This window comes from Bipolaris sorokiniana (assembly GCF_000338995.1).
Source record: "Bipolaris sorokiniana ND90Pr unplaced genomic scaffold COCSAscaffold_6, whole genome shotgun sequence".
Lineage (NCBI taxonomy): Eukaryota > Fungi > Ascomycota > Dothideomycetes > Pleosporales > Pleosporaceae > Bipolaris > Bipolaris sorokiniana.
This window is the reverse complement of record NW_006911900.1, coordinates 1,390,293-1,403,486: the sequence shown is the minus strand read 5'-3', so window position 1 is coordinate 1,403,486 and position 13,194 is coordinate 1,390,293. Positions and strand designations below refer to the sequence as shown.

The 13,194-nt window shown below is 51.7% G+C and overlaps 6 protein-coding genes across 6 annotated transcripts; 4 read left to right on the top strand and 2 right to left on the bottom strand.

The window, feature by feature from the left end:
- Positions 1-217: 217 nt before the first annotated feature.
- On the top strand, positions 218-2,615 carry COCSADRAFT_36465 (uncharacterized protein). The gene is made up of 3 exons (XM_007700983.1): positions 218-547; positions 640-1,149; positions 1,203-2,615. The coding sequence occupies exons 1-3, from the start codon at positions 317-319 to the stop codon at positions 2,124-2,126; spliced, it is 1,665 nt and encodes a 554-aa protein (XP_007699173.1). The 5' UTR covers positions 218-316; the 3' UTR covers positions 2,127-2,615.
- A 462-nt stretch (positions 2,616-3,077) lies between these two features.
- On the top strand, positions 3,078-4,364 carry COCSADRAFT_170937 (uncharacterized protein; the record flags this gene model as incomplete). The annotated part of the gene is made up of 4 exons (XM_007701421.1): positions 3,078-3,092; positions 3,142-3,237; positions 3,314-4,127; positions 4,204-4,364. The coding sequence occupies 4 exons, from the start codon at positions 3,078-3,080 to the stop codon at positions 4,362-4,364; spliced, it is 1,086 nt and encodes a 361-aa protein (XP_007699611.1).
- A 40-nt stretch (positions 4,365-4,404) lies between these two features.
- Positions 4,405-7,233, bottom strand: COCSADRAFT_318175 (uncharacterized protein). The gene is made up of 5 exons (XM_007701420.1): positions 6,937-7,233; positions 5,884-6,876; positions 5,445-5,836; positions 4,977-5,391; positions 4,405-4,912 (listed from the first exon to the last, which is right to left on the bottom strand). The coding sequence occupies exons 1-5, from the start codon at positions 7,026-7,028 to the stop codon at positions 4,621-4,623; spliced, it is 2,184 nt and encodes a 727-aa protein (XP_007699610.1). The 5' UTR covers positions 7,029-7,233; the 3' UTR covers positions 4,405-4,620.
- A 727-nt stretch (positions 7,234-7,960) lies between these two features.
- COCSADRAFT_141691 (uncharacterized protein) lies at positions 7,961-9,479 on the top strand (the record flags this gene model as incomplete). Its single annotated transcript, XM_007701419.1, has 2 exons — positions 7,961-8,441; positions 8,567-9,479. The coding sequence occupies exons 1-2, from the start codon at positions 8,161-8,163 to the stop codon at positions 9,477-9,479; spliced, it is 1,194 nt and encodes a 397-aa protein (XP_007699609.1). The 5' UTR covers positions 7,961-8,160.
- Positions 9,480-10,237: 758 nt separating this feature from the next.
- COCSADRAFT_88333 (uncharacterized protein) lies at positions 10,238-11,138 on the bottom strand (the record flags this gene model as incomplete). The annotated part of the gene is made up of 3 exons (XM_007701418.1): positions 10,238-10,687; positions 10,746-10,891; positions 10,958-11,138. 3 exons carry the CDS (start codon positions 11,136-11,138, stop codon positions 10,238-10,240), a joined length of 777 nt encoding a protein of 258 aa, XP_007699608.1.
- Positions 11,139-11,311: 173 nt separating this feature from the next.
- COCSADRAFT_36457 (uncharacterized protein) lies at positions 11,312-12,309 on the top strand. The gene is made up of 2 exons (XM_007700982.1): positions 11,312-11,632; positions 11,690-12,309. The coding sequence occupies exons 1-2, from the start codon at positions 11,467-11,469 to the stop codon at positions 12,016-12,018; spliced, it is 495 nt and encodes a 164-aa protein (XP_007699172.1). The 5' UTR covers positions 11,312-11,466; the 3' UTR covers positions 12,019-12,309.
- The last annotated feature ends 885 nt before the right edge of the window (positions 12,310-13,194 follow it).

The following is a 13,194-nucleotide window of genomic DNA, read 5'->3' as shown; positions in this document are numbered from 1 at the left end:
GGACGGTCTTGCAAAAGTAGTGATGAGTCGTGTGTATCGCATTGGCTTGTGCTGCAGATACCGCCAGGCCACTGGAGGGCTGGGTGAGTATACAGCCGTGATTCGGGATGAGGAGACGCGTCGTGGTGCTGATGGTGGTTGCTTGGGCGTAAGGCTCGAGCCAAGGCTAGGTGCTAGCGCCATGACCGCTTTGCCGCTTCCGCTTTCAAAATCACCCCTCTAGTTAGAAAGTTTACTCCCTTTCACAAACAAACCCGACCCACCGCAAACTTGTCCGACTCAACACTCTGTCTGTCAAATCGAGTCGTTGCAGAAAATGGCCGACAAATACATCCCCGAGCACCGCCGCACGACGTTCAAGGCCAAGAGCGCGTTCAAGCCGGACGAACTCCGTCGCCGCCGTGAAGAGCAACAGGTCGAGATCCGTCGAGCAAAGCGTGAAGAGAACCTTGCCAAGCGCCGTGGTATTTCTGGACGAGACCAGCCCGGTGCTTCACTGGGCGCTGCCCCCGACAGCGACGATGAGGGCGGCAACATCGAGAGCCAGGTCCGTATACCACCCCCACCATGCCGTGCCTTGCCCTCTCGCCCTTGTGGCGGGCTTTGTCAAAGAGGCTCGAGGCTGACACAATGCGATAGCTGAATGAAGAGCTCCCCCAGATGGTAAAGGGCGTCTTCTCGGAACAGATCGATGAGCAGATCCAGGCCACAACCAAGTTCCGTAAGCTCTTGTCCAAGGAGCGCAACCCGCCCATTGAGCGCGTTATCGAGACGGGCGTAGTGAGTCGCTTTGTCGAGTTCCTCCGCTCACCGCACACACTGGTACAATTCGAAGCTGCTTGGGCCCTTACCAATATCGCCTCTGGCTCGGCACAGCAGACACAGGTCGTCATCGAGGCGGGCGCAGTGCCCATCTTTGTTGAGCTGCTCAGCAGCCACGAGCCAGATGTGCGCGAGCAGGCTGTCTGGGCCCTAGGTAACATTGCTGGAGACAGCCCCGCATGCCGCGACTTTGTGCTGCAGGCGGGTGCTCTCCGCCCGCTGCTTGCTCTGCTAGGTGACAGCCGCAAGCTGAGCATGCTGCGCAATGCTACATGGACCCTCAGCAACTTCTGCCGTGGCAAGACCCCTCAGCCCGATTGGCAAACTGTGAGTCGAATCTCGCTGCCCCGCATACCTGCATCCCCCTAACGATCCTGCAGATCCAGCCCGCCCTTCCCGTGCTTGCTAAGCTTGTCTACTCGCTTGACGACGAGGTCCTCATCGACGCCTGCTGGGCCATCTCATATCTGTCCGATGGCTCCAACGACAAGATCCAGGCCGTCATCGAGGCTGGCATCCCCCGCCGTCTTGTTGAGCTGCTGATGCACGCCTCCACGTCCGTTCAGACACCCGCCCTGCGCTCGGTCGGCAACATTGTCACTGGCGATGACGTCCAGACCCAAGTCATCATCAACTGCGGCGCGCTCCCAGCCCTATTGTCGCTCCTAAGCTCTACCAAGGACGGTATCCGCAAGGAGGCTTGCTGGACCATCTCCAACATCACCGCAGGCAACTCTACCCAGATTCAGGCTGTCATTGACGCCAACATTATTCCTCCCTTGATCCACCTCCTCCAGAATGGCGACTTCAAGACACGAAAGGAGGCATGCTGGGCCATTTCCAACGCCACAAGCGGTGGTCTGCAGAAGCCTGCTCAGATCCGTTACCTTGTCCAGAGCGGCTGCATCAAGCCCCTCTGTGACTTGCTTGCATGCCCCGACAACAAGATTATCCAAGTCGCCCTCGACGGTCTAGAGAATATTCTCAAGGTTGGAGAGATGGACAAGGAGGCCAGCGAGGGTGGTGCTGGTGGCGAGCCCATCAACCGCTACGCTCTCTTCATCGAGGAGGTTGGTGGCATGGAGAAGATCCATGAGTGCCAGAACAACGCCAACGAGGAGATTTACATGAAGGCGTACAACATCATCGAAAAGTACTTTTCCGACGACGAGGGTGAGGCGGAGAACATGGCTGAGGGCGGACCCCAGGTCAACCAGGAGGGTCACTTTGGCTTTGGAGCTGGTGGCCAGCAGCAACAACAAAACTTCAACTTTGCCAACGGAGGCGACTCAATGGACATGTAAGCGAATGATTTGTTCGCGATGAGTGCCAATGAGTTGAGAGGGGGCATGGTCAGCCATGCAGCGCTCCCTCAATGACCCTAGTCAGCTACGAGAGGGCGACTAGAGGAGTTTGCCAGTGCCCTGCAAGGGTTTTGAGATCATACACGATATGATACGTGACCCGGGGAAGAGGCATGATTGCGGGGACTTTGAGTTTTCCTTTGCAAATGTTGCCATGTTTTCGCAGCCTTCACTTCGCCATGATTTCTATGAAGCCTCTACGATACACCGTCTTGTAACCCTCCCATGTTTGTTATCCGCATCATATCCCCGGCGTTGTGTTTGGCTGGCTCTCTGTCTGAAGCTCGGGGCGGTTTGGACTGGGCGGCCTGTTCTACAAAAGGCGCTCTTGACATTTGGGTGTGAGGGCGAAAATATATAGTCTCAGTTCAGTCGTGCCGGCCAGATAGCTGAATTTATTATCGCCAATCCATTGGTGTTTTGCTGCCCATTTGAAAGTGTTTTGTCGTGATTGGCCCGTCCACCGGCTGGGGGAACGGGGGAGAAGGTAGTGCGTCATTGGGCGAGGGGGGGACGTTGTAGTGAGCGAACACCCCCGCCCGCCAGTGGTATTCATGCACGTCCAGCAACGCGCCGGGCCGTCAGCCTTTTGTGCCATTTTAGTTTGCATCGCTGTGTATTCGCGTGTCGCATGCCATGGGGCTGACCCTGTGCATCTTGATATCGTGGTCTCTTGCCCATTCTCTCTGCGAATACGGTTGAGCACAAGGAATATCTTGTCCAATGCCTTGCCCCGATGGCGCAATCTGAGCGGACACACCGCCTGAGCGTCACAGCCAGCACACCACTGTACATCACACGTTCGCCATCTACATATCGATTCTGGTTTCCTTGCTCAGTACTCCTAGTTGCAACTACAACTGAGGCCTAAGAACAGAATAGTCGCCCACCATGTGCAGATTTATGGCAAGTCTGCTACAAAACCTAAAAGTACTACCCAACTAACACATGGCAGGTCTACAAAGGCAAAGATGATATCCTTCTCTCTGAACTCATTCTCAACCCTACTCACTCTATCCTCACACAATCATTCGACTCACGTTTGCGACTAGTACGTCACCCATTGCATTTCCCCTTGCTTGGAATCATCCATCTCGCTCTCCCAACTAACACCACCACTACTCCAGGACCGCCGCCGCCCACACAATGGTGACGGCTTCGGCATCGGCTACTACACCTCTCCCTCACTCGGCCCCACGCCCTGCGTATTCACCTCCACAATCCCCGCGTGGAACTGCATCAACCTCTCGCGCATCGCTTCCAAAACGACCTCGTCCCTCATCTTCGCCCATGTGCGCGCCACGACCGAAGGCAACCTCAGCGACAGCAACTGCCACCCCTTCAGCTACAAAAGCATCATGTTCATGCACAACGGCGGCATCGGCGCATGGCGCCAAATCAAGCGCCGCTTCGCCCTCAGCCTCGCCGAGAAATGGTTCAACGTCGTCGGCGGCTCCACTGATAGTGAGTGGGCCTTTGCCATGTTCCTCGACTGCCTCGCCAACGCTGGCGTTTCCCCAGACAAAGAAGTAGAGCCGGGTGTTGGGTTCGGACATACGGTGCTCAGGAAGGCGCTGCTCAAGACGATTGAGAGGATTAATGGCTTGATTAAGGAGGTTGTGGGCGAGCAAGGGGTGGGGGAGGAGGATAGTAGGAGTTTATTGAATTTTGCGGTCACGGATGGTGTTAGTGTGGTTTGTTCGCGGTATGTAAGTTCGACGAAAGATGAGGCGGCGAGTCTGTTTTTTAGTAGTGGGACGAGCTGGAAGGAACTTGGTGGAGACACTCACCGCGGTGTTGCGGCGTCGGTGGGGAGCGATGATGGGAGTAGCAGTGGTGTTGTGGATAGCGAGGAGAGAGAGAGGAATTATGTCATGGAGAGGAGGGATAAGGGGTCGGATATTGTGCTTGTGGCGAGTGAGCCGTTGACGTTTGAACGCGGTATGTTACATCCCTTTCATTTATCCTTGTCTGTTTTGAATCGAGATAGAAATGAAGGCTAATAAGATATAAACAGATAATTGGGTCACAGTTCCGACAAATAGTACCCTGACTATTTCCAAGCAAACAGTAATGATTCATCCTATCGTAGATGAATTCTACTCGCCTAACCCTGCGCATGAGCGTAGTGCCCAGTTTGCCAAAGCCAAGGGGCAGACCGTTACGGGGAAGGCGTGAGAGTGGGTTTTCTTTTCAGGGTGATATTTGAATCAGGCAGTGGGTGTTTGGAGTAGGAAAGGCGTTGAAGTTTGTGCTTTGGTGTCTGTGTTTCCTTGGCTTTTAGGAAGGAAAGAGATGATAGTACTCTTTTTCGTTCTTTTCGTACGATTCAGTAGGGTAGTCACGTACACGAGTTTTTTCATGTTAAACAAAAATAAGTGTATTTGAACTCTAAGCCAAGAATTTTACTACGTTTTCCACATCCTACCCACCTTCACGCCGCAAGCGCCTTCAAAACATCCGGATGCTTCCGTTTCCGCGCCGGATATGCCTTTTCAGCCTTGAACGCATCAATCCGATCCCCATCAAACAGAATGTCGTACCTGTCGACCACAGCCTTGCAAAATTCCACCCAGGCTTCGTTGAGATAGCCGTGTCCTTGCACTTTTTCCTCGGCACTCAGACAGCTGTAGTCGATGCTCCATCGTGCCAGTTGCTTCCAGCTGTACAGCGACATGCTTGGCGCGCCGACCATGACTTGATAGAATTCGTGAGACATTGAGTTACTGTGTTATCCCGTTAGCAATTCTGAAATGTCTAGAGAATATGATGGGTGTGTGGGAGTCCTACCTGAATAGAGATGGGTTATCAGAATTGACAGTACAAGGTATACCCGCAGCCAGTAACTCGGGATAAGGATGCTCCTTTATATTCCTACAGAGATGCAAAAGCTCATTCGAAATGGGGCACAGCTCAATGCAGATTCCGGGGCTAGATTCTGTTTTTCGGAATTTCTCGAGCAAATGCGGGTGCTTCATCAGGGCGAAGCCATGGCCGATGCGCTGCGAGTTGAGGGCGACTGCGTCGTAAAGGTTGGATTTTGTAGGGTCGCTGGAGCCGCCTGTGTCGAGGAGCGTTTCACCAGCGTGGAACATGAAGGGAATTTCTAGATTCAGTGCTTTGCATGTTTCCTGGAAGGCGACGAGTTGGGTTCTGTAAAAGTCAATGTGGTTGGGGCGGTCTTCGGCGCCGACGAGGTCGAATCCTGTATGTGGGTTAGAAACTAAACATGTCTCTATACTTATCTTTGTCACTTACCGCAGATTAGCTTGGGAAATTGAATCTTGAGCTTGATACAATCCCTCATTTCGTTTTCCATCATCTTGGGTGGTATGGATCGTGGCGTGCAGTATATGATCTTGAGTCCGAACGGGAACTTGTGAATCTCACCTTTTTGTCTTAGCTCAGCTTTCTTCGCCTCTACCCCCTCAATAATAAGCTTCATCTGGGCGGCATTATCAAGACGATCTTCTGGCTTTCCACTATCTCCAGGAATGAACTTGTCTAAAAGCATTGGTCGTAGTTCAGCATACATGACCCCTTCCTCAATCATTCGGTCAATGGCATCGCTTATATAGGATACGTAGACGCTTTTGTAGTTTAGAAGCCCTTTAAAAGCCCTTGTGGCTTGGTTGAATCGCGCCCAGACCCTGTGTGGGTATTAGCAAATGATTTCCTTAAGTAGTAACAGACGTACCCATTAACAGTCTGGTCAGGCCGGTAAGCCTCCTCTTGACTAAGTACCATCTTCGACCTTAGCCAGTTCTCAGCTGGCCTTAGTAGAGCACGAGGTGCCGAGTCTCCACAATGATGCGGCTGCCCCTCGCGGAAAGTCTCTGGTTCTTGGTGCAGGTACTTGCCAGGAAATTTCTTTTCAAACTCATCCTGGAACTTTGCCCATGGCATCCAGATTTGCCTTTGAAACTCTTCTTTCTTGAGGTCGGCGGGAGTTGTGACAAGAGGATAATCCATTGAAAATATATCAACGTTAGGATTGATAGTGTCTGGATCTAGGACATTAAAGATCAACTCGGTTGTGGCCAACTGCTGCTCATCTTGGATGCGCTGAATGCTGCGGATATACATGTTCTTCATTGTTCGGGCTCGTACAAGAAGGATTTCAGGATGTAATTCGGCATTGAAGTGCAGGTGCAGAAGGCCCCCCTTAGGCACCATCTTGGATATCTCAAACAACTTGCTGTCCTTATCTATCCGTTCTTTGTTAGTAAGATATTGGCCACCCATGTCCTGATCCTCAATATCCGGGAGCGACTCCGAGGCCAGATTTCCAAAGGTAACGATGCGCTCATACTCGCGAATCTGCTGTATGATGATGGCAGCTCTTCTCTCCGTTCTATCTTCCTCAGATGTTGAATTACTGTTCGGCTTTGCTTCCCGATCCCAAGCGTTGTCTTCTTCTATTTGAAGAAGGTTGCTCCTCTGTTGCCCGTATCTCTCTGATGCTGTTGCATCCTTTAATTCTTGTTCAAACTTGGCCAAGGCCTGTGCCTCTTGCTGTTGTTGCATTTGGCTATCAGGAATTGGATCAGGGGCCTCTTTGTCTGCAGGATGAAAAGGCACTTTTCGTGTTGGATGCGAGCTCGTCACTCTTTTTCTCTTCTTTGGTGAGTCAGCTGTCATGACCAGCCTGTTTGGATCCTCTGGAGACGTGTGTCTGCCACGTACAAAGCTGCATGCATTCGTTAATACAGACGTGCACACGAGATGCGTGTTTTGGTCCAAGACTCACAATGTGGGGATCACGATACCACACTTGGCCAGCAAGCCTGGGCGGGCTTGTTGAGACTCACTTGAAAGTTTGATGTCGCCGTCAGTGGGCATACCGGTGATTGTTTTGGCAAGATGATTATGGTCGGCTGTTCATGCCAATGCGCATAAAGTCGCAGGGAAAGCAATGCAATGATGATTGCATCCGGTTGCACCTGCATTCAAAAACCCCTCGAGGCAAATTTCTTGCTTCACCGGTCCAGGCTGTGAGCAATACTCGGTGTAGGATGAATCGTTGTCTGGTATAGTGCTGCTTGGTAAGGCCTTCAACTAACGGTGAAACCTAACCTGGTGTTGTCGACGGAGTACCAGTATCAAGTGTTGTAGGCCCGATTTTTGGCCTAAGGCACGTGGCCGTACGGATCAGTAAAGTAGTTTGATGAGTGGAGTTCCGGTGTAGCTATATGGGCTGCGCCTCGATCACGCCTTGTCCTGTTGCCTGGGGATGAAGAGAAGACGATGAGGGGGGTGTGAGTAACGGCATGTTTGATGGTGTCTGCCTCGTGATGGCAACCGCAAAAGACACGCTATGGAAAAGGAAGGAGCGTCCACATACATCAGCGCACACTTTCTGTGAATCTTTCCTTCTTCTCCTGACACCTCAGGTACATGCGACACCACATCCAACGTCTTTTTGAAACAATTAGGTCGTGAGCGCAAATGTCGCTGTTGGATCGTTTCACGTCAAGACCAGCCTACCCTTTGCCGTCGAGGGGGCGCAGCAGTCGACAAGCTCAAGGCGTTTATCACGACAAGCGGGTCGGTTCCTGGAGACAAGGCTAGAGTTGCTGGCACAATTGAGGCTATGCAAAAAAAGCCACAGGCCATCAGCGAGACCCCTCATTCACCAGGCTCCAATCGCTTGGGGCTTTGGACATGCGTTGACATTCGCTTCCTTCGATGCAGCGCGAACCGACAGCCTTCTAACCCGAGCGGTAACACAGGCGCTTTTGGCCCCCCGGCTGCAGCCCGTACAACCTTCATTCCACGCCTCCACGCGTCGTCACCGTCATGCATGCCTTTGTGCCTCGAATTTGCGTTTGATATATATCGACTTCTACTAACTGTGCTCACCTCAACGCCGCACTTCAATCAGCGCTGCCCTTCAAATTGACCCATGTCGCATCTCTGCCTTTTTACGCCTTCGTTCCGTTCCGCCCTCTAGAGACCCCCAGTACTTACCGATATGTATTGGCTTCCGGCCGACAACGACGGGAAACTCTCCTACAAAGAATTGCAGCTCGACATTGTTGGCTTCCTAGCCATTTTGGGAGAGGGTTCAGTCCTGGCCAACGCGCAAGTCTCAACACTTTCCAGATGGATCTTCTTGCCGCGCCTGCTCCCAGCACCTCAGGCTCTAATGAGACCCACGAGACCAAGTAATCTTGAACCATTTCCAGGGCATGTGACGGGCATTGTCTCGGGCAACCACCGAGATCACATTAACCATATTGGCAACATTGTCTGGTGAGTGCACCATTACTGGTAAACTTCGCTACTAGCAAGTTCCGACAAGGCACCTCCCCGCCTGTCTACCAGACTGTAACACGCGCGACAGCAATCACGGCGTCATGCTTACAGAAGCCAACTAGCGATGCTAACAACCTCCCTGAATTCAACGTCCGCGTCGTCCAAATCAAACGCGTCAACGACCGGGAGCTCAAATCAAAGACTTTCGGCCCGCTCACCGTCGTCCTCCTCATTGGTTTCGCCCTCTCCGTCTTACTCCTAGCCTTGTCAATATGGCAAGACGACGGCATGTCTATAGTAGCTACGCTGGTGCTATCATCCCTCTCTAGTCTGATTGGATTGAGCAACAAATGGCGATTGAAACTCCCCTCACGCCCCGACAAAGACCGCAAGGTACCACGCGGAGATCTTGTGATACGATATTTGAAGGGTAGCTTCTTGGTGGTGCGATGCGAGGAAGATGTTGCCCGGGAACTTTACTTTGCACCCGAAGGCATCCACTATCTCATCACCCACGCTCCCGTATACAGACTACTGAGCTTGATAGGCACCATGATGCTCATGGGCGGCGTCATCTGTCTCGCCAATGCGCAAATCCAAGTCCAGATCGCATGGGCAGGCTCTTATATGCTCCTCAACGCGTCGTACTGGATCGTGGCTGCGTTACCTAGCAAGATGCACTGGGACACATCTTGCTACGAGGTGATACCCGAATGCCTTACCGGCTCCGACCTTAAAACAAAGGGCTTTCCGTCTAAAAGTGCATCGTATACATGGGCTCTGTGGAAGGCGATTTGCGTTACCAAAGACACGGATTGGGTGCTGAGGAGTTCCGCTTGTCCTGATACGAAAGCGTGGAAGGAGTGGTTGAGGGAAGCCAAAGCGTGCAGCAAAGATGTCAGGCTGGTCGACGACGAAAGGATATCAAAAGGCGAAACCATGTGGGAAGTGCCTGATTGGGACCCTCAGGAATCCCTGTCACGCTTGATAGCGGAACAAGCAAACAGTGAGAACAAGAGGTTTGAGGATGTCTGACAAGATGCGACTTGGATTTTTTTTCTCCTCTCTCCTCTGGAATTGGCCCTTCCTTTCTCTCTCTAGGTTTTTTTTTGCATAGCGCTGGGAAAACAAGGGATTCCACCACCGCCATTATCATCATCGGACGAAGTTCAACGACATTTAAGGAAAAAAAACGACGACTTTTCATACGACGGCTTGTTCAAGGTACCATGGGCCACAAACCGTTGACATGCGTTTATCGCGCATATACCATTGCTTACGACGATATGTTTTCTCATTATCAGGCAGCGTTGATTATTGTTTTCCTTTTTTTTTCCAATCACAAAAAGCCATTAAATTACTGCATCGCATTTGGATCGCACTCTGGATCGCATCTCATACACATAGGTTATCAATTGAGGAAATGATACTTTTGGTGCTTAGCCCACAATTATTGGATACTCTTGGTTTTCAGAAATGCATTAGAGGTTAAGTAAAGTCTGCCTCTTGGGCACCTTTGTTGTTGCATTCGGATCCCACTTATCTAGCAAGTGGACATGTTTGTGGTTCTCGAAAAGAGGTGTCTCTTGTTCAACGGCCGGGCAATACATGGCTGCAGCACCAAAGGCACGCGACTTAAGCAGTGACCTTGTTTTTCCAATGGAACTCTGGAGGCAGCGTTTTTTGCGCGTACCGGCATCAAGATGGTGAGCTTGTCGGATGTGACATGAAGCTTTTGGGCTTCTTGGAAAGAGCTTCCCCGCTGTCTGCGTTGGTCTGAAAACATCCACTCTTCAGGTCGCGCTCCTCCACCGCTGCTCGTGCTCCACTTTTCTCTTCACCACGCTCCTCAGCCACTTGTCTAAACTCTCTGCTTCAGCCTGCGCGTCGATTTCCATTGCATCGCCCTCAACGTCCAATTTGATACCGCCTTGGTCTTCACTGTCGTCCTCACCGCAACACGTTTCCTCAGCCATTTGACAGGCTTCATTCCAATCTTCATAACTAAAGGATCCTTCGCTCTCACTCAGCAACATCTTCCTCTTGCCTGAAAAAGCGAAGACATGGACTGAGCGTATGGGTTTCGCGCGTAAGAGCTGGTTGGCGGTTGGGGATAGAAGCGCCGAAGAAGGTGAGGCAGGTTGCGCGACCATTACGGATGTAAGAGTTGTGGATAGGGGTATCGAGGCAGAGAGAAGGGCGAGAAGCGCGGTATGGAGAAGGTGGGGGAGGAGAGAAAGAGACTTGGGATAATTGTCAGCGATCTTGACCACGGCCGCGAATGATGAGCTTCAGACGAACCGTATTGATGCCTGCGGTGCTGTCTTCCTCTGGCAAGCTCCTCACTTGCAGGGTGATTTGGACCAGCGTTCGTGGTATCGATTGCGTCAGGATAATGCTGCGCAGTGTGTTGTGCACAAGGGTTTCGAGGTGCCGCTCTCTTGGGCCTTTGGAAGTATTATTGTCAGCACCGAGCTATCTTTGACAATATACTATTGGATATCAATACGCACTTCCTACGCCCGCGGCTGGCCTCAGGTTGACTTCAATGGCGGCTTCTTCTGGCAACTCATCGCGCCGCTGCACCTCGATTGGCCCATTGACGGCGCCGATGATGGAGTACCCGTTGTGTGTGTATGTCGCTGAGCCATCGGCGCGATTCAGGTGGGTGAGGGTGACTGTCGGGACAACCATGGCGGGATGTATTTTTGTATTGTATGCGCGTGTCGGCGTCGTCATGGGTTGGTGGCGCCCATGTCCAAAAGTTTTGGTGGGGAGATAAGCTTTGGTCGCGGAGCGCACATGAGCTCTATGCGACCGAGGTGCCAGCCAGCATCACCGCGGCCAACCCAGCGAGCCAGCCAGCCCATTGCGCCTGGGACGTGTTGGCCAGCCAGCCTCCTCGCTCGCCTTTCACCGCCATCTCACCCCCGGCGCTCCCTCTGTACAAACTCCCCGCACAACTCTCCACCTCGTACCACCAGCCCGGTTTACGTGCCAATCGCAGAGTGAAACCCACATCATGGCCGGCTCTTCGCGCAATGCCTCGCCTATCAAGCGGCTGATGACGGAGCTGCAAACATACCAATCCAACAAGAACGATGTCCTCTACGACCTGGGGCCCACCGACGACGACGTCATGCAATGGCGCGCCGTCATGAAAGGTGTGCCAGGAACCGCATACGAAGGTATATGCATTCACCTCTTCCACCCGCTCTTCACGCTACTAACACATACCCAAACAGACGGCTGCTGGCTCCTCTCCATCTCCATCCCCTCAACCTACCCCCTCGCGCCCCCCACCATCCGCTTCATAACCCCCATCTGCCACCCCAATGTCGACTTCAAAACCGGCGAAATCTGCCTCGACCTTCTCAAGACCTCTTGGACCCCTGCTTACACTATCTCCACGACTATGACTAGTATCCACCAGCTGCTTACCAGCGCTGAGCCAGATAGCCCGCTCAATGTCGATGTCGCACAGTTATTTCGCACGGGCGACGAGGTTGGCGCGCGGAGCTTGATCCGCTGGTATACTGCTAGTGAGAAGTATGCATGGAAGGATAAATATTAGACATTCAACTTGGCAGGAAGTGATGAATGTGACGGATAGTATTGGCGTTTTTTTTACACAATTGTTTTGGGCAAGATACCCAAGTAAACTGACTCGAATTATCCTCAAAAGAAATATGTCATGTGAATTGCGTTTTTGATTTCTTACCTTGAACCAAATCTTCTTTTGTTCTTAGAAAGCAAATGATTGTGGATAGTTATCAAAGAAATCATTACTAAGAACCCACCAAAAGACCAAACTAAGTCCTTGGCAGATACACATACATATAACTAGTCCTATACTATTTTCTCCAGCTACCTGACTCCACAGCTAATAAAAACACCCCACATCTTTGTGCATCTAGAACCCAATCCACGCTTCAAGAGAACGAGAAAAAACGAGCGAAATGCATATAATTATGCCATGGTCTTTCCAGCACACCCCCGCCTACTTCTCGTGTCTCCGCGGAATGCCAAAGAGCTGAGAATGGTTTGTTTCGGAATTTCCCATGGGGAGGATTTGATCACGTAACATATTTTAACCTTTTGGGCTGTGAAGGAGAAAGTTAGAGTTTAGGTATGTGATTAGCGAGGGAGATAAGGAGGGAGGGCTGAAAGGCTTTTTTTCTAGTTTGAATGGTGGTATTTGGGTCGGATTGAGTGTGGAGAGAGAGAGAGAGATTGAGATGGAAAGTTGTATGACTCGTCTTGCTCTATGAACGAACGACCTTATTTTTCTATCTAGTTATCGTTAAGAAAAAACATCTAAGTACTCAAAAAATGAACATGCGCAACGGCGCCCTTAGTTCCACCATAAAATTCCCTACCGTTTCCATCAGTACACCACAAACCCCAACACCTCCCCAACTCTTGCAACAAAAAATCTTGCATATTGCCTCCCCATGTACCCTTTACTTTCCCCTCCCCCAAAAAGCCCAACCCACACCCACCCAATCAACGCCCCACAAATCCTATAATTGCCTTCCCGCAGCCCGCACCGGTATCCCCCAAGACCCCCCTCCCCCTCGCCCCCGGTCACCTTATTTTCCCTCACTCAGCTACCAAGCACGCACGCCACCACGCGGCGCTAACGCAAGCCTCTGACTGAAAATTGACAGGGTGCTGCCCGTATGCGGTTCACGCCGTTGAGTGGGTGGTTTCGCTGCGAGGTTTGTGGTCACGCGGCTCTCTCGAAAGC

What these genes read in the sequence shown, in the direction of transcription:
- COCSADRAFT_36465 (XM_007700983.1), top strand. Translation starts at nt 317, where the DNA reads ATGGCCGACAAATACATCCCCGAGCACCGCCGCACGACGTTCAAGGCC. An exon ending in GCGGCAACATCGAGAGCCAG is followed by an intron (nt 548 to 639) that starts GTCCGTATACCA and finishes ACAATGCGATAG; the next exon opens with CTGAATGAAGAGCTCCCCCA. An exon ending in CTCAGCCCGATTGGCAAACT is followed by an intron (nt 1,150 to 1,202) that starts GTGAGTCGAATC and finishes ACGATCCTGCAG; the next exon opens with ATCCAGCCCGCCCTTCCCGT.
- COCSADRAFT_318175 (XM_007701420.1), bottom strand. Translation starts at nt 7,028, where the DNA reads ATGCCCACTGACGGCGACATCAAACTTTCAAGTGAGTCTCAACAAGCC. An exon ending in CCTGACCAGACTGTTAATGG is followed by an intron (nt 5,837 to 5,883) that starts GTACGTCTGTTA and finishes ATACCCACACAG; the next exon opens with GGTCTGGGCGCGATTCAACC. An exon ending in GATAACCCATCTCTATTCAG is followed by an intron (nt 4,913 to 4,976) that starts GTAGGACTCCCA and finishes GGGATAACACAG; the next exon opens with TAACTCAATGTCTCACGAAT.
- COCSADRAFT_36457 (XM_007700982.1), top strand. Translation starts at nt 11,467, where the DNA reads ATGGCCGGCTCTTCGCGCAATGCCTCGCCTATCAAGCGGCTGATGACG. An exon ending in GCCAGGAACCGCATACGAAG is followed by an intron (nt 11,633 to 11,689) that starts GTATATGCATTC and finishes ATACCCAAACAG; the next exon opens with ACGGCTGCTGGCTCCTCTCC.